Source organism: Schistocerca cancellata, chromosome 3 (genome assembly GCF_023864275.1).
Source record: "Schistocerca cancellata isolate TAMUIC-IGC-003103 chromosome 3, iqSchCanc2.1, whole genome shotgun sequence".
Classification (NCBI taxonomy): Eukaryota; Metazoa; Arthropoda; class Insecta; order Orthoptera; family Acrididae; genus Schistocerca; species Schistocerca cancellata.
In genome coordinates, this window is record NC_064628.1 from 87,648,624 (window position 1) to 87,671,012 (window position 22,389).

Genomic DNA, 22,389 nt, shown 5'->3' on the forward strand with positions numbered 1-22,389 from the left:
TGGGGCGTGAGCGGAAGACGGCCTAACGGTGTGCGGGACCGTAGCCCAGCTTCATGGAGACGGTTGCGAATGGTCCTCGCCGATACCCCAGGAGCAACAGTGTCCCTAATTTGCTGGGAAGTGGCGGTGCGGTCCCCTACGGCACTGCGTAGGATCCTACGGTCTTGGCGTGCATCCGTGCGTCGCTGCGGTCCGGTCCCAGGTCGACGAGCACGTGCACCTTCCGCCGACCACTGGCGACAACATCGATGTACTGTGGAGACCTCACGCCCCACGTGTTGAGCAATTCGGCGGTACGTCCACCCGGCCTCCCGCATGCCCACTATACGCCCTCGCTCAAAGTCCGTCAACTGCACAGACGGTTTACGTCCACGCTGTCGCGGCATGCTACCAGTGTTAAAGACTGCGATGGAGCTCCGTATGCCACGGCAAACTGGCTGACACTGACGGCGGCGGTGCACAAATGCTGCGCAGCTAGCGCCATTCGACGGCCAACACCGCGGTTCCTGGTGTGTCCGCTGTGCCGTGCGTGTGATCATTGCTTGTACAGCCCTCTCGCAGTGTCCGGAGCAAGTATGGTGGGTCTGACACACCGGTGTCAATGTGTTCTTTGTTCCATTTCCAGGAGTGTAGTACTGAAGTCTACTCAGTTAACGAAGACCCGAGGACGGACTTTTGACCAGTATATAGCAGAATCACACGTGTCTCAAGGATAACCGTTTATAGCACAACAACGTACAGGGACAGAAAAATCGTGTTGTTGAAAGTTCCAGGGTTTCTTTCCTGAAGGAAGAAATTAAGGATTTTAAGCGGACTTTGTGTAGTTCGTACGATGGTGCCGGTCCTGCCTGTTTGTCCGGGCTCAACCACTGCTCAAAGGTTTATACAAAAGTTGTATATTTGTTACATACACTCAAAGATCTTGTCTCCAACTATCACTTTTCCTTGGTCTGAAAAAAATAGGATGGAGGAAGGGAGAAGGTTTATGACAAGACAGAACGTAGATGAAGTAATAGGACGTTCAGTATTGTTTGACAAATATCATCTCCAAGGATGCGACAGTTTGATTCGTAATAAACATGAATTGCTTTCAACCAAATCAACCAAAACGCAACACCCTTCCCACGCCCCCCTCCCCCGTTGTCACTTCGTCACATTCACTTGTTGACTCCTACAGTACTTTGTAAGCACACTGAAGCATACTACTGACCTTATTCAGGACGCTTACCCTTTCTCCAGCACTGGTTCTCTTTGATCTGCAGCACGAATAGTGAAAGTAATAAGCATTGTTTGAGTTGACAGTGTGAAGTCTGTCGAGTCAGGTGGACGTTGATGAGTTGTGAGGTATGTGGTCTCATTAAAGATATTACAACGAATGTAATACAGTTAGTTAACAGGAGATAGATAAAACAATGTAGAGAATGGTTTACACAGAATGTCTCTTTATGTTGGATTCTTTTATGTAACTGGAAGAGTGATCGATAATAATGGAGTTAACGTGAATGAAAAGTACAATTATAGTTTCGATACCTTTTATGTAAGAACTAGAAATCATAGTGACTGCTAAATAATAATAAATTCCAAGAAGTTTATGAAACTTGTACTGTTGTTATTTAATATTTTACCAGTTAGTTATAGTACATACTAATAATAATGACTTTAACATTGGTCGTAATGATCAGGGGGTACGGTCACGAAAATCCAAAATCGAATAAGACCGGTGGACGTGAGTTCCATTACTAATTAAACAGCCTGACTGTCCAAAGCTAATTGAACTTTGATGACAATGTGCTAATGCCGCTGGTAATACTGTGTTTGTCATTTTGGGTTTTTCTTTTATTTTAAGCACGTTCGTCTGTATGCTACAATTCTCACATTGTTATACGGAAAAGTAGGCCTTACGAACCTACGACTTATCTTAGAAGCTAGATTAAGGAAAGGCAAACCTATGGTTCCAGCATTTGTAGACTTAAGAGAAATCTTTTGACAATGTTGACTGGAATACTCTGTTTCAAATTCTAAAGATGGCAGGGGTAAAATACAGGGAGCGAAAGGCTATTTACAATTTGTACAGAAACCAGATGGCAGTTACAAGTGTCGAGGGGCATGAAAAGGAAGCGGTGGTTGGGAAGGGAGTGAGACAGGGTTGTAGCCTCTCCCCGATGCTATTCAATCTGTATATTGAGCAAGCAGTGAAGGAAACAAAGGAAAAATTCGGAGTAGGTATCAAAATCCATGGAGAAGAAATGAAAACTTTGAGGTTCGCCGATGACATCGTAATTCTGCCAGAGACGGCAAAGGACTTGGAAGAGCAGTTGAACGGGATGGATAGTGTCTTGAAAGGAGGATATAAGATGAACATCAAGAAAAGCAAAACGAGGATAATGGAATGTAGTCGAATTAAGTCGGGTGATGCTGAGGGAATTAGATTAGGAAATGAGACACTTAAAGTAGTAAAGGAGTTTTGCTATTCGGGGAGCAAAATAACTGATGATGGTCGAAGTAGAGAGGATATAAAATGTAGACTGGCAATGGCAAGGAAAGCGTTTCTAAAGAAGAGTATAGATTTAAGTGTCAGGAAGTCGTTTCTGAAAGTTTCTGAAAGTATTTGTATGGAGTGTAGCCATGTATGGAAGTGAAACATGGACGATAAATAGTTTAGACAAGAAGGGAATAGAAGCTTTCGAAATGTGGTGCTACAGTAGAATGCTGAAGATTAGATCGGTAGATCACATAACTAATGAGGAGGTATTGAATAGAATTGGCGAGAAGAGGAGTTTGTGGCAGAACTTGACTAGAAGAAGGGACCGGTTGGTAGGACATGTTCTGAGGCATACAGGGATCACCAATTTGGTACTGGAGGACAGCGTGGAGGGTAAAAATCGTAGAGGGGGACCAAGAGATGAACACACTCAGCAGATTCAGAAGGATGTAGGCTGCAGTAGGTACTGGGTGATGAAGAAGTTTGCACAGGATAGAGTAGCATGGAGAGCTGCATCAAACCAGTCTCAGGACTGAAGACCACAACAACAACAACAAGTATGTATGTATAAACGCCTGAAGATGAACAGAACATGTTCGAAACGCGTTGCATTATGTTAGATTGAGCGTAAAATAAAAACTTGAAATAAATAATGTTGACACAGTTGCAGGCTTACGAAAGAGGTTATTTATGACGGATGAAATAAAGAACCAAGTGCCTGAGGCGCGGTCGTATCAAAGGTACTTGCGAGAGACCGTTGGCCGCGTGACGCCTCTAGTGTTATCCTGTTTGGTTTCGCGTGTCCAGGAGGCAGTGGAAGATGCGAAGAAGAACGAGGCGTCCTTCCGAGACCTGGTGTCGACGCGGGGCAACGTGCGCGCCCTCTACCTGACGCTGGGCCTGATGACGTTCCAGCAGCTGTCCGGCATCAACGCGATGCTCTTCTTCGGCGAGGCCATCTTCAAGATGACGGGCAGCAGCATCGACAGCAGCGTGTCGCTCATCATCGTCGGCTTCGTCATGCTGGCCGCGTCGTGCACCACGCCGCTGCTCGCCGACCGCCTCGGCCGCAGGATCATGCTCATCGCGTCCGCCATCGGCATGTGCATCTCGCAGGTACAGCCCGCTGCCACGTTTCCTCCCGCCTTTCCTGTGAAGCACTTCCCGTATACTGCAGTCACATCTTCATCTACATCTACATCTACATGATTACTCTGCAATTCACATTTAAGTGCTTGGCAGAGGGTTCATCGAACCACAATCATACTATCTCTCTACCATTCCACTCCCGAACAGCGCGCGGGAAAAACGAACACCTGAACCTTTCTGTTCGAGCTCTGATTTCTCTTATTTTATTTTGATGATCATTCCTACCTATGTAGGTTGGGCTCAACAAAATATTTTCGCTTTCGGAAGAGAAAGTTGGTGACTGAAATTTCGTAATATAGATCTCGCCGCGACGAAAAACGTCTTTGCTTTAATGACTTCCATCCCAACTCGCGCATCATATCTGCCACACTCTCTCCCCTATTACGTGATAATACAAAACTAACTGCCCTTTTTTGCACCCTTTCGATGTCCTCCGTCAATCCCACCTGGTAAGGATCCCACACTGCGCAGCAATATTCTAACAGAGGACGAACGAGTGTAGTGTAAGCTGTCTCTTTAGTGGACTAGTTGCATCTTCTAAGTGTCCTGCCAGCGGAACGCAACCTTTGGCTCGCCTTCCCCACAATATTATCTATGTTTTCTTTCCAACTGAAGTAGATCGTAATTTTAACACCCAGGTACTTAGTTGAATTGACACCCTTGAGAATTGTACTATTTATCGAGTAATCGAATTCCAACGGATTTCTTTTGGAACTCATGTGGATCACCTCACACTTTTCGTTATTTAGCGTCAACTGCCACACCATACAGCAATCTTTTCTAAATCGCTTTGCAACTGATACTGGTCTTCGGATGACCGTACTAGACGGTAAATTACAGCATCATCTGCGAACAACCTAAGAGAACTGCCCAGATTGTCACCCAGGTCATTTATATTGTTGTTGTTGTTGTCTTCAGTCCTGAGACTGGTTTGATGCAGCTCTCCATGCTACTCTATCCTGTGCAAGCTTCTTCATCTCCCAGTACCTACTGCAACCTACATCCTTCTGAATCTGCTTAGTGTATTCATCTCTTGGTCTCCCCCTACGATTTTTACCCTCCACGCTGCCTTCCAATACTAAATTGGTGATCCCTTGATGCCTCAGAACATGTCCTACCAACCGATCCCTTCTTCTGGTCAAGTTGTGCCACAAACTTCTCTTCTCACCAATCCTATTCAATACTTCCTCATTAGTTATGTGATCTACCCATCTAATCTTCAGCATTCTTCTGTAGCACCACATTTCAAAAGCTTCTATTCTCTTCTTGTCCAAACTATTTACCGTCCATGTTTCACTTCCATACATGGCTACACTCCATACAAATACTTTCAGAAATGACTTCCTGACACTTAAATCTATACTCGACGTTAACAAATTTCTCTTCTTCAGAAACGCTTTCCTTGCCATTGCCAGTCTACATTTTATATCCTCTCTACTTCGACCATCATCAGTTATTTTGCTCCCCAAATAGCAAAACTCCTTTACTACTTTAAGTGTCTCATTTCCTAATCTAATACCCTCAGCATCACCTGACTTAATTCGACTACATTCCATTATCCTCGTTTTGCTTTTGTTGATGTTCATCTTATATCCTCCCTTCAAGACACCATCCATTCCGTTCAACTGCTCTTCCAAGTCCTTTGCTGTCTCTGACAGAATTACAATGTCATCGGCGAACCTCAAAGTTTTTATTTCTTCTCCATGGATTTTAATACCTACTCCAAATTTTTCTTTTGTTTCCTTTACTGCTTGCTCAATATACAGATTGAATAACATTGGGGAGAGGCTACAACCCTGTCTCGCTCCCTTCCCAACCGCTGCTTCCCTCTCATGCCCCTCGACTCTTATAACTGCCATCTGGTTTCTGTACAAATTGTAAATAGCCTTTCGCTCCCTGTATTTTACCCCTGCCACCTTTAGAATTTGAAAGAGAGTATTCCAGTCAACATTGTCAAAAGATTTCTCTAAGTTTACAAATGCTAGAAACGTAGGTTTGCCTTTCCTTAATCTTTCTTCTAAGATAAGTCGTAAGGTCAGTATTGCCTCACGTGTTCCAGTATTTCTACGGAATCCAAACTGATCTTCCCCGAGGTCAGCTTCTACTAGTTTTTCCATTCGTCTGTAAAGAATTCGTGTTAGTATTTTGCAGCTGTGGCTTATTAAACTGATTGTTCGGTAATTTTCACATCTGTCAACACCTGCTTTCTTTGGGATTGGAATGATTATATTCTTCTTGAAGTCTGATGGTATTTCGCCTGTTTCATACATCTTGCTCACCAGATGGTAGAGTTTTGTCAGGACTGGCTCTCCCAAGGCCGTCAGTAGTTCTACTGGAATGTTGTCTACTCCGGCGGCCTTGTTTCGACTCAGGTCTTTCAGTGCTCTGTCAAACTCTTCACGCAGTATCGTACCTCCCATTTCATCTTCATCTACATCCTCTTCCATTTCCATAATATTGTCCTCAAGTACATCGCCCTGTCATTTATATACACTCCTGGAAATTGAAATAAGAACACCGTGAATTCATTGTCCCAGGAAGGGGAAACTTTATTGACACATTCCTGGGGTCAGATACATCACATGATCACACTGACAGAACCACAGGCACATAGACACAGGCAAAAGAGCATGCACAATGTCGGCACTAGTACAGTGTATATCCACCTTTCGCAGCAATGCAGGCTGCTATTCTCCCATGGAGACGATCGTAGAGATGCTGGATGTAGTCCTGTGGAACGGCTTGCCATGCCATTTCCACCTGGCGCCTCAGTTGGACCAGCGTTCGTGCTGGACGTGCAGACCGCGTGAGACGACGCTTCATCCAGTCTCAAACATGCTCAATGGGGGACAGATCCGGAGATCTTGCTGGCCAGGGTAGTTGACTTACACCTTCTAGAGCACGTTGGGTGGCACGGGATACATGCGGACGTGCATTGTCCTGTTGGAACAGCAAGTTTCCTTGCCGGTCTAGGAATGGTAGAACGATGGGTTCGATGACGGTTTGGATGTACCGTGCACTATTCAGTGTCCCCTCGACGATCACCAGTGGTGTACGGCCAGTGTAGGAGATCGCTCCCCACACCATGATGCCGGGCGTTGGCCCTGTGTGCCTCGGTCGTATGCAGTCCTGATTGTGGCGCTCACCTGCACGGCGCCAAACACGCATACGACCATCATTGGCACCAAGGCAGAAGCGACTCTCATCGCTGAAGACGACACGTCTCCATTCGTCCCTCCATTCACGCCTGTCGCGACACCACTGGAGGCGGGCTGCACGATGTTGGGGCGTGAGCGGAAGCCGGCCTAACGGTGTGCGGGACCGTAGCCCAGCTTCATGGAGACGGTTGCGAATGGTCCTCGCCGATACCCCAGGAGCAACAGTGTCCCTAATTTGCTGGGAAGTGGCGGTGCGGTCCCCTACGGCACTGCGTAGGATCCTACGGTCTTGGCGTGCATCCGTGCGTCGCTGCGGTCCGGTCCCAGGTCGACGGGCACGTGCACCTTCCGCCGACCACTGGCGACAACATCGATGTACTGTGGAGACCTCACGCCCCACGTGTTGAGCAATTCGGCGGTACGTCCACCCGGCCTCCCGCATGCCCACTATACGCCCTCGCTCAAAGTCCGTCAACTGCACATACGGTTCACGTCCACGCTGTCGCGGCATGCTACCAGTGTTAAAGACTGCGATGGAGCTCCGTATGCCACGGCAAACTGGCTGACACTGACGGCGGCGGTGCACAAATGCTGCGCAGCTAGCGCCATTCGACGGCCAACACCGCGGTTCCTGGTGTGTCCGCTGTGCCGTGCGTGTGATCATTGCTTGTACAGCCCTCTCGCAGTGTCCGGAGCAAGTATGGTGGGTCTGACACACCGGTGTCAATGTGTTCTTTTTTCCATTTCCAGGAGTGTAGATCAGGAACAGCAAAGGTCCCGGGACGCTTCCCTGGGGAACACCTGATATCATTTCAGTTTTACTCGATGATTTGCCGTCTATTACTGCGACCTTCCTGACAGGAAATCACGAATCCAGTCTCACAACTGAGACGATACCCCATAGGCCTGCAGCTTGATTAGAAGTCGCTTGTGAGGAACGGCGTCAAAAGCTTTCCGGAAATCTAGAAATACGGAATCAGCTTGAGATCCCCTGTCGACAGCGGCCATTACTTCGAGCGAATAAAAAGCAAGCTGCGTTGTATCACCTAGATCTGTCGAACCATAGTGTTCATCAACATCTACATCTACACGATACTCTGCAAATCATATTTAAGTGCCTGGCAGAGGGTTCATCGAACCATCTTCACAATTCTCTATTATTCCAGTCTCGTGTAGCGCGCGGGAAGAATCAACACCTATATCTTTCCGTGCGAGCTCTGATTTCCCTTATTTTATCTTGGTGATCGTTCCTCCCTATGTAAGTCTGTATCAAAAAAATATTTTCGCATTCGGCGGAGAAAGTTGGTGATTGGAATTTCGTGAGAAGATTCCGTCGCAACGAAAAACGCCTTTCTTTTAATGATGTCCATCCCAAATCCTGCATCATTTCTGTGACACTCTGTCCCATATTTCGCGATAATACAAAACGTGCTGCCTTTCTTCGAACTTTTTCGATGTACTCCGTCAGTCCTATCTGGTTAAGGATCCCACACCGCGCAGCAGTATTCTAAAAGAGGACGGACAAACGTAGTGTAGGTCTGTTACATTTTCTGAGTGTCCTGCAGCTAAAACGCAGTCTTTGGTTAGCCTTCCCCACAACATTTTCTGTGTGTTCCTTCCAATTTAAATTGTTCGTAATTGTAATACCTATGTATTTAGTTGAATTTACGGCTTTTAGATTAGACTGATTTATCGTGTAACCGAAGTTTAACGCGTTCCTTTTAGCACTCACGTGAATGACCACACACTTTTCGTTATTTAAGGTCAACTGCCACTTTTCGCACCATTCAGATATTTCTTCTAAATCGTTTTGCAGTTTGTTTTGATCTTCTGATAACTTTATTAGTCGATAAACGACAGCGTCATCTGCAAACAACCCAAGACGGTTGCTCAGATTGTCTCCCAAATCGTTTATACAGATAAGGAACAGCATAGGGCCTATACCACTACCTTGGGGAACGCCAGAAATCACTTCTGTTTTAGTCGATGACTTTCCGTCAATTACAACGAACTGTGACCTCTCTGACAGGAAATCACAGATCCAGTCACATAACTGAGACGATATTCCATAAGCACGCAATTTCACTACGAGCCGCTTGTGTGGTACAGTGTCAAAAGCCTTCTGGAAATCCAGAAATACGGAATCGATCTGAAATCCCTTGTCAATAGCATTCAACACTTCATGTGAATAAAGAGCTAGTTGTGTTTCACAGGAACGATGTTTTCTAAACCCATGTTGACTGTTTGTCGATACACCGTTTTCTTCGAGGTTATTCATAATGTTCGAACACAACATATGTTCTAAATTCCTGCTGCATATCGACGTTAAAGATATGGGCCTGTAATTTAGTGGATTACTCCTACTACTTTTCTTGAATATTGGTGTGAACCTGTGCAATTTTCCAGTCTTTGGGTACGGATCTTTCGTCGAGCGAACGGTTGTATATGATTGTTAAGTATGGAGCTAATGCATCAGCATACTCCGAAAGGAACCTAATTTGTAAACAGTCCGGACCAGAAGACTTGTTTTTATTAAGTGATTTAAGTTGCTTCACTACTGTTAGGATATTTACTTCTACGTTACTCATGTTGGCAGCTGTTCTCGATTCGAATTCTGGAATATTTACTTCGTCGTCTTTTGTGAAGTTATTTCGGATGGCTGTGTTTAGTAGCTCTGCTTTGGCAGCACCGACCATCTTACCATCTCACGTAAACTTATTGCAAAATGTTTGGGAAAATTTTGTGGTTTCATTATCATAACTGCTGAACCATAGCATCCTTCTTTCACTTGAACTTTAACGTACATTACTGCAGTGATGTACTAGGGTCGTTCCGAAAGTAATGCCTCCTATTTTTATTCAAGGAAACTACAGGAGATACATAAATCACAGTAGCACAGCTAAACAGAGCAAATATATCAGCTTAAGACTGTCATTTTTCCACATATTCAACTACATTCGTTGTGCACTTGTGCCAACGATGAACCAGAGTCTGCATGTCGCGCTTGTAAAACTCGGGAAAGGCTGACGGCTACCGCCTCCTTACAGCTCTGACAACAGCATCCGAGTCTTGAAAATGTTCGCCACGTAATGCAGATGCCCAAAGAGGTGGAAGTCTGAAGGCGCTAAATCGGAATAGTACGGTGGATGTCGTAAGACAGTCCTGCCGAAATTTGGAATAAGTTCGTGGTCGCAAAACTAGTGTGGGACCTAGCGTTATTATGTTGCAGGTGAAAGTTGGTCTTCTTCTCTGGCCTTACCCTGGGAAGTCGGACTTTCAAGTTAGTGTCGTCCTGTAGCGTGCTGAATTGACAGTTTCTCCAGGCTACGAGACATCCAAAAGATATCCAAAAGATCGGGGTACCAATTCGATTCTACACAAAGTACGCGAAAGAACTTGCCCCCCTTCCTACAGCCGTGTACCGCAAGTCTAGAGGAACGGAAGGTTCCAAATGATTGGAAAAGAGCACAGGTAGTTCCAGTTTTCAAGAAGGATCGTCGAGCAGATGCGCAAAACTATAAGCCTATATCTCTGACACCGATCTGTTGTAGAATTTTAGAACATGTTTTTTGCTCGCGTATCATATCATTTCTGGAAACCCAGAATCTACTCTGTAGGAATCAACATGGATTCCGGAAACAGCGATCGTGTGAGACCCAACTCGTTTTATTTGTTCACGAGACCCAGAAAATATTAGATACAGGTTCCCAGTAGATGCCATTTTCCTTGACTTCCGGAAGGGGTTATATACAGTTCCGCACTCTCGCCTGATAAACAAAGTAAGAGCCTACGGAATATCAGACCAGCTGTGTGGCTGGATTGAAGAGTTTTTAGCAAACAGAACACAGCATGTTTTTCTCAATTGAGAGACGTCTACAGATGTTAAAGTAACCTCTGGCGTACCACTGGGGAGTATTATGGGACCGTTGCTTTTCACAGTATATATAAATCACCTAGCAGATAGTGTCGGAAGTTCCATGCGCCCTTTCGCAGATGATGCTGTAGTATACAGAGAAGTTGCAGCATTAGAAAATTGCAGCGAAATGCAGGAAAATCTGCAGCGGATAGGCACTTGGTGCAGGGAGTGGCAACTAACTCTTAACATAGACAAATGTAATGTATTGTGAATACATAGAAAGAAGGATCCTTTATTGTATGATTATATGATAGCGGAACAAACACTGGTAGCAGTTACTTCTGTAAAATATTTGGGAGTATGCGTAGGGAAGGATTTGAAGTGGAATGATGATATAAAATTAATTGTTGGTAAGGCGGGTGCCAGCTTGAGATTCATCGGGAGAGTCCTTAGAAAATGTAGTCCATCAACAAAGGAGATGGCTTACAAAACACTCGTTCGACCTATACTTGAGTATTGTTCATCAGTGTGGGACCCGTCGAGGTCGGGTTGACAGAGGAGATAGAGAAGATCCAAAGAGGAGCGGCGCGTTTCGTCTCTGGGTTATCTGGTAAGCGTGATAGCGTTACGGAGATGTTTAGCAAACTCAAGTGGCAGACTCTGCAAGAGAGGCGCTCTGCATCGCGGTGTAGCTTGCTGTCCAGGTTTCGAGAGGGTGCGTTTCTAGATGAGGTATCGAATATATTGCTTCCCCCTACTTATACCTCCCGAGGAGATCACTAATGCAAAATTAGAGAGATTCGAGCACGCACGGAGATTTTCTGGCAGTCGTTCTTCCCGCGAACCATACGCGACTGGAATAGGAAAGGGAGGTAATGACAGTGGCACGTAAAGTGCCCTCCGCCACACACCGTTGGGTGGATTGCGGAGTATAAATGTAGATGTAGAAATCACAATAGCACAGCTAATTAGAGCAAATATTTCAGCTTCAGACTGTCATTTTTCCACATAGTCACCACCATTCGTTATGCACTTTTGCCAACGATGAACCACTCTGCATGTCGCGCATGTAAAACTCGGAACCGGCTGACGCTAACCGCTTCCTTGCAGCTTTGACAACAGCATTCGAGTCTTGAAAAAGCTGGCCACGTAGTCCAGATGCCCAAAGAGATGGAAGTCTGAAGTTGCTAAAAAATGGTTCAGATGGCTCTGAGCACTATGGGACTCAACTGCTGAGGTCATTAGTCCCCTAGAACTTAGAACTACTTAAACCTAACTAACGTAAGGACATCACAAACATCCATGCCCGAGGCAGGATTCGAACCTGCGACCGTAGCGGTCTTGCGGTTGCAGACTGCAGCGCCTTTAACCGCACGGCTGAAAGTTGCTAAATCGCAACAGCACGGTGGATGTGATAAGACAGGCCGGCCGGTGTGGCCGTGCGGTTAAAGGCGCTTCAGTCTGGGTCCGCGTGACCGCTCCGGTCGCAGGTTCGAATCCTGCCTCGGGCATGGATGTGTGTGATGTCCTTAGGTTAGTTAGGTTTAAGTAGTTCTAAGTTCTAGGGGACTGATGACCACAGATTTTAAGTCCCATAGTGCTCAGAGCCATTTGATGTGATTAGACAGTCCTGCCCGATTTGGCATGGTCGCAGAAGTGGTGTGGGGCCTGGAGTTATTATTTTTCAGGTGGAAGTTGGTCTTCTTCTCTGGCCGTATCCTGGAAGTTCGGACTTTCAACTTAGTCAGTGTCGTCTTGTAGCAGGCTGAAGTGACAGTTTCTCCAGGCTACAAGACATCTAAACGAACCACACGCTGGCTATCCCAGGAGACTGTGCACATCACCTTGCCTGCAGACGGCTGTGTCTTCAATTTCTTCTTCGATGGAGAATTCGCATGTCGCCATTCCATGGACTGTCTTGTGGATTCTAGCTCGTGGTGGTGACGCCAAGTCTCATCTCTGGTGATGATGCTACTCAGAAAATTGTCACCTTCAGCTTCATATTGATCCAGCAGGTCCCGACAAATTTGCATTCGATGAGTTTTTTGTTCTTCTGTAAGCATCCGCAGCACCCATCTAGAACAGACTTTGCGATAACCAAGATGTTCCAACATTGTTTCTAAGGCATTACAGCCGACATTCAGCTTTGCACACAATTCTCTGGTCGTTATACGCCGATCAGCACGGATGAGTTGATCAAGACGCTCTTCTTTGCGAGAGATGACAGATGTGCAGGGTCGACCGGGCAGTGGCTTGTCATGCACGCCCTTTTCACCACCTTTAGTGCTGTACCCATCGCCTCACATCGCTCACGTCTATTGTATAGTCTCAAATGTTCAAATGTGTGTGAATTCCTAAGGGACCAAACTGCTTAGGTCATCGGTCCCTAGACTTACCCACTACTTAAACTAACCTATGCTAAGAACAACACACACACCCATGCCCGAGGGAGGACTCGAACCTCCGGCGGGAGGGGCCGCGCAGTCCGTGACATGACGCCTCAAACCGCGCGGCCACTCCGCGCGGCTTGTATAGCCTCCATACACCTTCAGCAAGCATCGATAGACTTCAATTGGCGCAGTTTCTTCACTAGCGAGGAATTCAATCACACATCGCTGTTTTATACGCGCGTCCATATCAGACTCCATTTTGAACACTCCTCTGCTGGCGGCAACTACCACAGAACAATGGAACCACCTGCAAAGGAAAGAGGAATGTTCAAGCACTACACCATCTGTCGCGGACACCCAGAGTCACCGCAAAAAAAAAAATAGGAGGCATTACTTTCGTTACGACCCTTGAATATCAATTCATTAACCACATTTAGTATTAATTCTAGCTGCATAATCGTTCAACTTTGACAATGCTGCCTGGAACGCTCAGTAATCTCTAACGATGGTTTGGTATATCTTCTTTGGTTTGCAGATTACATCAGTCGTATTAAAAGTGATTCCTACTCTTATTCGTATTTTAGTATTATTCTCTGGGACTGTAATTTCTGCATATACCATGGACCCTTGAAAACTGTGATGACTCTTGAGAACTGGGGGAAGCAACATTTCCATACTTCAGTGCCACTGTGTTCAATGTCATGCTAAGTTCAACTGTAATTTATTTTATGAGCGTCTACGTTAATCATACGTGCAACTGACTTCACGCTGACACTTCGATTCGACGGCATAGGGAAAAATGTGTCAACATACAGGGTGGGCGGGAAGTCTCCATAACCCTTGTATTGAATTCTAATTCATCCGTTTTATTTTAGCACAAGTAATTCCTTAAGTATTAAGTGTCCATTATATCTGTATATTCCCAATCGAGCTGTAAGTACATTTGCATATGCCTCCACGTTCTTCTTGACATATTTTTGAACATGTCCGATGTTATAGTGCGAAATACATCCTCAACAGCATTGCGTAGTTCTTTGTAGCATAACGACGTGGCTGCAGCAAGACGATGTGTCTCCTCACTACACTCGTGAAGTGCGCGAGTTCCTAATTGAACACTTTCCAGGACGGTGGATAGGTCATGGTTCATCAGCATCATGATGGAAGTGTCTAGAGGACATGGAAGATGAGACTTTTATGTCACGGTTGATATTCAGCTTCCTGACCGGCGACTAGCGGCGCCCTTTCCAGCGAAGCGTGCCGCCCAGGGCCTCGTTTTGACAATATAAGTTTCGCCACCCCCCACCCCCCCTCCCTGTACCCGCGCCACACAGTATTGTGTGAATTTTCCTCTGTAGATTAACGAGAAAAATTTAAGTACAAAGTTCTAAACATCGCTTGCTGCCGCTGAAGCTGCAAGGAAAGAAAGAGTACTGATTGATTATTTCTAAACAGAGTGAGCATGTATTACCTTTTCAGTCTGGCCCCTTGGCATCTTCCTCATCTCCTCACGACGACAAATGTCTGCCTCCATCTTCTCCACCCACTGTAGCATTATGCCCTCGCCTGAACTGGGGAGGTCCAATTGATTTATCTCCCCTATATCGCCTACAATATAATGATCTAATAATAAATAAACATACACAGCCAGCCGGGATGGCTGAGCGGTTCTAGGCGCTTCAGTCTGGAACCGCGTGACCGCTACAGTCGCAAGTTCGAATCCTGCCTCGGGCATGGATGTGTGTGATGTCCTTAGATTAGTTAGGTTTAAGTAATTCTAAGCTCTAGGGACTGATGACCTCAGAAGTTATGTCCCATACTGCTCAGAGCAATTTGACCATATTTTGAAACACACACACACACACACACTACAGGAAACAAAAATATATTTCTTTAGAATATACACTCGCATGAGATCTCCGATGGCTCCAGTGTATCTTCAGCACATACCCCTTCCTGTCCCCCTTCTTCGTCTGCCAGGAAGTCATCTGCAACAACAGAGAATATACATCATATTACATATACAATGAACTTTAATTACGTGTACACAGTACTATAGAGATGAAAATAATTAATGCACATACACTCCTGGAAATTGAAATAAGAACACCGTGAATTCATTGTCCCAGGAAGGGGAAACTTTATTGACACATTCCTGGGGTCAGATACATCACATGATCACACTGACAGAACCACAGGAACATAGACACAGGCAACAGAGCATGCACAATGTCGGCACTAGTACAGTGTATATCCACCTTTCGCAGCAATGCAGGCTGCTATTCTCCCATGGAGACGATCGTAGAGATGCTGGATGTAGTCCTGTGGAACGGCTTGCCATGCCATTTCCACCTGGCGCCTCAGTTGGACCAGCGTTCGTGCTGGACGTGCAGACCGCGTGAGACGACGCTTCATCCAGTCTCAAACATGCTCAATGGGGGACAGATCCGGAGATCTTGCTGGCCAGGGTAGTTGACTTACACCTTCTAGAGCACGTTGGGTGGCACGGGATACATGCGGACGTGCATTGTCCTGTTGGAACAGCAAGTTTCCTTGCCGGTCTAGGAATGGTAGAACGATGGGTTCGATGACGGTTTGGATGTACCGTGCACTATTCAGTGTCCCCTCGACGATCACCAGTGGTGTACGGCCAGTGTAGGAGATCGCTCCCCACACCATGATGCCGGGCGTTGGCCCTGTGTGCCTCGGTCGTATGCAGTCCTGATTGTGGCGCTCACCTGCACGGCGCCAAACACGCATACGACCATCATTGGCACCAAGGCAGAAGCGACTCTCATCGCTGAAGACGACACGTCTCCATTCGTCCCTCCATTCACGCCTGTCGCGACACCACTGGAGGCGGGCTGCACGATGTTGGGGCGTGAGCGGAAGCCGGCCTAACGGTGTGCGGGACCGTAGCCCAGCTTCATGGAGACGGTTGCGAATGGTCCTCGCCGATACCCCAGGAGCAACAGTGTCCCTAATTTGCTGGGAAGTGGCGGTGCGGTCCCCTACGGCACTGCGTAGGATCCTACGGTCTTGGCGTGCATCCGTGCGTCGCTGCGGTCCGGTCCCAGGTCGACGGGCACGTGCACCTTCCGCCGACCACTGGCGACAACATCGATGTACTGTGGAGACCTCACGCCCCACGTGTTGAGCAATTCGGCGGTACGTCCACCCGGCCTCCCGCATGCCCACTATACGCCCTCGCTCAAAGTCCGTCAACTGCACATACGGTTCACGTCCACGCTGTCGCGGCATGCTACCAGTGTTAAAGACTGCGATGGAGCTCCGTATGCCACGGCAAACTGGCTGACACTGACGGCGGCGGTGCACAAATGCTGCGCAGCTAGCGCCATTCGACGGCCAACACCGCGGTTCCTGGTGTGTCCGCTGTGCCGTGCGTGTGATCATTGCTTGTACAGCCCTCTCGCAGTGTCCGGAGCAAGTATGGTGGGTCTGACACACCGGTGTCAATGTGTTCTTTTTTCCATTTCCAGGAGTGTAGATCAGGAACAGCAAAGGTCCCGGGACGCTTCCCTGGGGAACACCTGATATCATTTCAGTTTTACTCGATGATTTGCCGTCTATTACTGCGACCTTCCTGACAGGAAATCACGAATCCAGTCTCACAACTGAGACGATACCCCATAGGCCTGCAGCTTGATTAGAAGTCGCTTGTGAGGAACGGCGTCAAAAGCTTTCCGGAAATCTAGAAATACGGAATCAGCTTGAGATCCCCTGTCGACAGCGGCCATTACTTCGAGCGAATAAAAAGCAAGCTGCGTTGTATCACCTAGATCTGTCGAACCATAGTGTTCATCAACATCTACATCTACACGATACTCTGCAAATCATATTTAAGTGCCTGGCAGAGGGTTCATCGAACCATCTTCACAATTCTCTATTATTCCAGTCTCGTGTAGCGCGCGGGAAGAATCAACACCTATATCTTTCCGTGCGAGCTCTGATTTCCCTTATTTTATCTTGGTGATCGTTCCTCCCTATGTAAGTCTGTATCAAAAAAATATTTTCGCATTCGGCGGAGAAAGTTGGTGATTGGAATTTCGTGAGAAGATTCCGTCGCAACGAAAAACGCCTTTCTTTTAATGATGTCCATCCCAAATCCTGCATCATTTCTGTGACACTCTGTCCCATATTTCGCGATAATACAAAACGTGCTGCCTTTCTTCGAACTTTTTCGATGTACTCCGTCAGTCCTATCTGGTTAAGGATCCCACACCGCGCAGCAGTATTCTAAAAGAGGACGGACAAACGTAGTGTAGGTCTGTTACATTTTCTGAGTGTCCTGCAGCTAAAACGCAGTCTTTGGTTAGCCTTCCCCACAACATTTTCTGTGTGTTCCTTCCAATTTAAATTGTTCGTAATTGTAATACCTATGTATTTAGTTGAATTTACGGCTTTTAGATTAGACTGATTTATCGTGTAACCGAAGTTTAACGCGTTCCTTTTAGCACTCACGTGAATGACCACACACTTTTCGTTATTTAAGGTCAACTGCCACTTTTCGCACCATTCAGATATTTCTTCTAAATCGTTTTGCAGTTTGTTTTGATCTTCTGATAACTTTATTAGTCGATAAACGACAGCGTCATCTGCAAACAACCCAAGACGGTTGCTCAGATTGTCTCCCAAATCGTTTATACAGATAAGGAACAGCATAGGGCCTATACCACTACCTTGGGGAACGCCAGAAATCACTTCTGTTTTAGTCGATGACTTTCCGTCAATTACAACGAACTGTGACCTCTCTGACAGGAAATCACAGATCCAGTCACATAACTGAGACGATATTCCATAAGCACGCAATTTCACTACGAGCCGCTTGTGTGGTACAGTGTCAAAAGCCTTCTGGAAATCCAGAAATACGGAATCGATCTGAAATCCCTTGTCAATAGCATTCAACACTTCATGTGAATAAAGAGCTAGTTGTGTTTCACAGGAACGATGTTTTCTAAACCCATGTTGACTGTTTGTCGATACACCGTTTTCTTCGAGGTTATTCATAATGTTCGAACACAACATATGTTCTAAATTCCTGCTGCATATCGACGTTAAAGATATGGGCCTGTAATTTAGTGGATTACTCCTACTACTTTTCTTGAATATTGGTGTGAACCTGTGCAATTTTCCAGTCTTTGGGTACGGATCTTTCGTCGAGCGAACGGTTGTATATGATTGTTAAGTATGGAGCTAATGCATCAGCATACTCCGAAAGGAACCTAATTTGTAAACAGTCCGGACCAGAAGACTTGTTTTTATTAAGTGATTTAAGTTGCTTCACTACTGTTAGGATATTTACTTCTACGTTACTCATGTTGGCAGCTGTTCTCGATTCGAATTCTGGAATATTTACTTCGTCGTCTTTTGTGAAGTTATTTCGGATGGCTGTGTTTAGTAGCTCTGCTTTGGCAGCACCGACCATCTTACCATCTCACGTAAACTTATTGCAAAATGTTTGGGAAAATTTTGTGGTTTCATTATCATAACTGCTGAACCATAGCATCCTTCTTTCACTTGAACTTTAACGTACATTACTGCAGTGATGTACTAGGGTCGTTCCGAAAGTAATGCCTCCTATTTTTATTCAAGGAAACTACAGGAGATACATAAATCACAGTAGCACAGCTAAACAGAGCAAATATATCAGCTTAAGACTGTCATTTTTCCACATATTCAACTACATTCGTTGTGCACTTGTGCCAACGATGAACCAGAGTCTGCATGTCGCGCTTGTAAAACTCGGGAAAGGCTGACGGCTACCGCCTCCTTACAGCTCTGACAACAGCATCCGAGTCTTGAAAATGTTCGCCACGTAATGCAGATGCCCAAAGAGGTGGAAGTCTGAAGGCGCTAAATCGGAATAGTACGGTGGATGTCGTAAGACAGTCCTGCCGAAATTTGGAATAAGTTCGTGGTCGCAAAACTAGTGTGGGACCTAGCGTTATTATGTTGCAGGTGAAAGTTGGTCTTCTTCTCTGGCCTTATCCTGGGAAGTCGGACTTTCAAGTTAGTGTCGTCCTGTAGCGTGCTGAATTGACAGTTTCTCCAGGCTACGAGACATCCAAAAGATATCCAAAAGATCGGGGTACCAATTCGATTCTACACAAAGTACGCGAAAGAACTTGCCCCCCTTCCTACAGCCGTGTACCGCAAGTCTAGAGGAACGGAAGGTTCCAAATGATTGGAAAAGAGCACAGGTAGTTCCAGTTTTCAAGAAGGATCGTCGAGCAGATGCGCAAAACTATAAGCCTATATCTCTGACACCGATCTGTTGTAGAATTTTAGAACATGTTTTTTGCTCGCGTATCATATCATTTCTGGAAACCCAGAATCTACTCTGTAGGAATCAACATGGATTCCGGAAACAGCGATCGTGTGAGACCCAACTCGTTTTATTTGTTCACGAGACCCAGAAAATATTAGATACAGGTTCCCAGTAGATGCCATTTTCCTTGACTTCCGGAAGGGGTTATATACAGTTCCGCACTCTCGCCTGATAAACAAAGTAAGAGCCTACGGAATATCAGACCAGCTGTGTGGCTGGATTGAAGAGTTTTTAGCAAACAGAACACAGCATGTTTTTCTCAATTGAGAGACGTCTACAGATGTTAAAGTAACCTCTGGCGTACCACTGGGGAGTATTATGGGACCGTTGCTTTTCACAGTATATATAAATCACCTAGCAGATAGTGTCGGAAGTTCCATGCGCCCTTTCGCAGATGATGCTGTAGTATACAGAGAAGTTGCAGCATTAGAAAATTGCAGCGAAATGCAGGAAAATCTGCAGCGGATAGGCACTTGGTGCAGGGAGTGGCAACTAACTCTTAACATAGACAAATGTAATGTATTGTGAATACATAGAAAGAAGGATCCTTTATTGTATGATTATATGATAGCGGAACAAACACTGGTAGCAGTTACTTCTGTAAAATATTTGGGAGTATGCGTAGGGAAGGATTTGAAGTGGAATGATGATATAAAATTAATTGTTGGTAAGGCGGGTGCCAGCTTGAGATTCATCGGGAGAGTCCTTAGAAAATGTAGTCCATCAACAAAGGAGATGGCTTACAAAACACTCGTTCGACCTATACTTGAGTATTGTTCATCAGTGTGGGACCCGTCGAGGTCGGGTTGACAGAGGAGATAGAGAAGATCCAAAGAGGAGCGGCGCGTTTCGTCTCTGGGTTATCTGGTAAGCGTGATAGCGTTACGGAGATGTTTAGCAAACTCAAGTGGCAGACTCTGCAAGAGAGGCGCTCTGCATCGCGGTGTAGCTTGCTGTCCAGGTTTCGAGAGGGTGCGTTTCTAGATGAGGTATCGAATATATTGCTTCCCCCTACTTATACCTCCCGAGGAGATCACTAATGCAAAATTAGAGAGATTCGAGCACGCACGGAGATTTTCTGGCAGTCGTTCTTCCCGCGAACCATACGCGACTGGAATAGGAAAGGGAGGTAATGACAGTGGCACGTAAAGTGCCCTCCGCCACACACCGTTGGGTGGATTGCGGAGTATAAATGTAGATGTAGAAATCACAATAGCACAGCTAATTAGAGCAAATATTTCAGCATCAGACTGTCATTTTTCCACATAGTCACCACCATTCGTTATGCACTTTTGCCAACGATGAACCACTCTGCATGTCGCGCATGTAAAACTCGGAACCGGCTGACGCTAACCGCTTCCTTGCAGCTTTGACAACAGCATTCGAGTCTTGAAAAAGCTGGCCACGTAGTCCAGATGCCCAAAGAGATGGAAGTCTGAAGTTGCTAAAAAATGGTTCAGATGGCTCTGAGCACTATGGGACTCAACTGCTGAGGTCATTAGTCCCCTAGAACTTAGAACTACTTAAACCTAACTAACGTAAGGACATCACAAACATCCATGCCCGAGGCAGGATTCGAACCTGCGACCGTAGCGGTCTTGCGGTTGCAGACTGCAGCGCCTTTAACCGCACGGCTGAAAGTTGCTAAATCGCAACAGCACGGTGGATGTGATAAGACAGGCCGGCCGGTGTGGCCGTGCGGTTAAAGGCGCTTCAGTCTGGGTCCGCGTGACCGCTTCGGTCGCAGGTTCGAATCCTGCCTCGGGCATGGATGTGTGTGATGTCCTTAGGTTAGTTAGGTTTAAGTAGTTCTAAGTTCTAGGGGACTGATGACCACAGATTTTAAGTCCCATAGTGCTCAGAGCCATTTGATGTGATTAGACAGTCCTGCCCGATTTGGCATGGTCGCAGAAGTGGTGTGGGGCCTGGAGTTATTATTTTTCAGGTGGAAGTTGGTCTTCTTCTCTGGCCGTATCCTGGAAGTTCGGACTTTCAACTTAGTCAGTGTCGTCTTGTAGCAGGCTGAAGTGACAGTTTCTCCAGGCTACAAGACATCTAAACGAACCACACGCTGGCTATCCCAGGAGACTGTGCACATCACCTTGCCTGCAGACGGCTGTGTCTTCAATTTCTTCTTCGATGGAGAATTCGCATGTCGCCATTCCATGGACTGTCTTGTGGATTCTAGCTCGTGGTGGTGACGCCAAGTCTCATCTCTGGTGATGATGCTACTCAGAAAATTGTCACCTTCAGCTTCATATTGATCCAGCAGGTCCCGACAAATTTGCATTCGATGAGTTTTTTGTTCTTCTGTAAGCATCCGCAGCACCCATCTAGAACAGACTTTGCGATAACCAAGATGTTCCAACATTGTTTCTAAGGCATTACAGCCGACATTCAGCTTTGCACACAATTCTCTGGTCGTTATACGCCGATCAGCACGGATGAGTTGATCAAGACGCTCTTCTTTGCGAGAGATGACAGATGTGCAGGGTCGACCGGGCAGTGGCTTGTCATGCACGCCCTTTTCACCACCTTTAGTGCTGTACCCATCGCCTCACATCGCTCACGTCTATTGTATAGTCTCAAATGTTCAAATGTGTGTGAATTCCTAAGGGACCAAACTGCTTAGGTCATCGGTCCCTAGACTTACCCACTACTTAAACTAACCTATGCTAAGAACAACACACACACCCATGCCCGAGGGAGGACTCGAACCTCCGGCGGGAGGGGCCGCGCAGTCCGTGACATGACGCCTCAAACCGCGCGGCCACTCCGCGCGGCTTGTATAGCCTCCATACACCTTCAGCAAGCATCGATAGACTTCAATTGGCGCAGTTTCTTCACTAGCGAGGAATTCAATCACACATCGCTGTTTTATACGCGCGTCCATATCAGACTCCATTTTGAACACTCCTCTGCTGGCGGCAACTACCACAGAACAATGGAACCACCTGCAAAGGAAAGAGGAATGTTCAAGCACTACACCATCTGTCGCGGACACCCAG

The 22,389-nt window shown here is 46.3% G+C and overlaps 1 protein-coding gene across 1 annotated transcript in view; it reads left to right on the forward strand.

Moving 5' to 3' along the window:
• The window catches only part of LOC126176130 (facilitated trehalose transporter Tret1-like), a 107,880-nt gene that overhangs the window by 60,080 nt on the left and 25,411 nt on the right, over window positions 1-22,389 (forward strand). Inside the window, exon 4 of the mRNA XM_049923268.1 lies at window positions 3,290-3,598. Within this exon, the coding sequence (XP_049779225.1) occupies window positions 3,290-3,598 (309 nt within the window). The remainder of the gene's footprint in view (window positions 1-3,289; window positions 3,599-22,389) is intronic.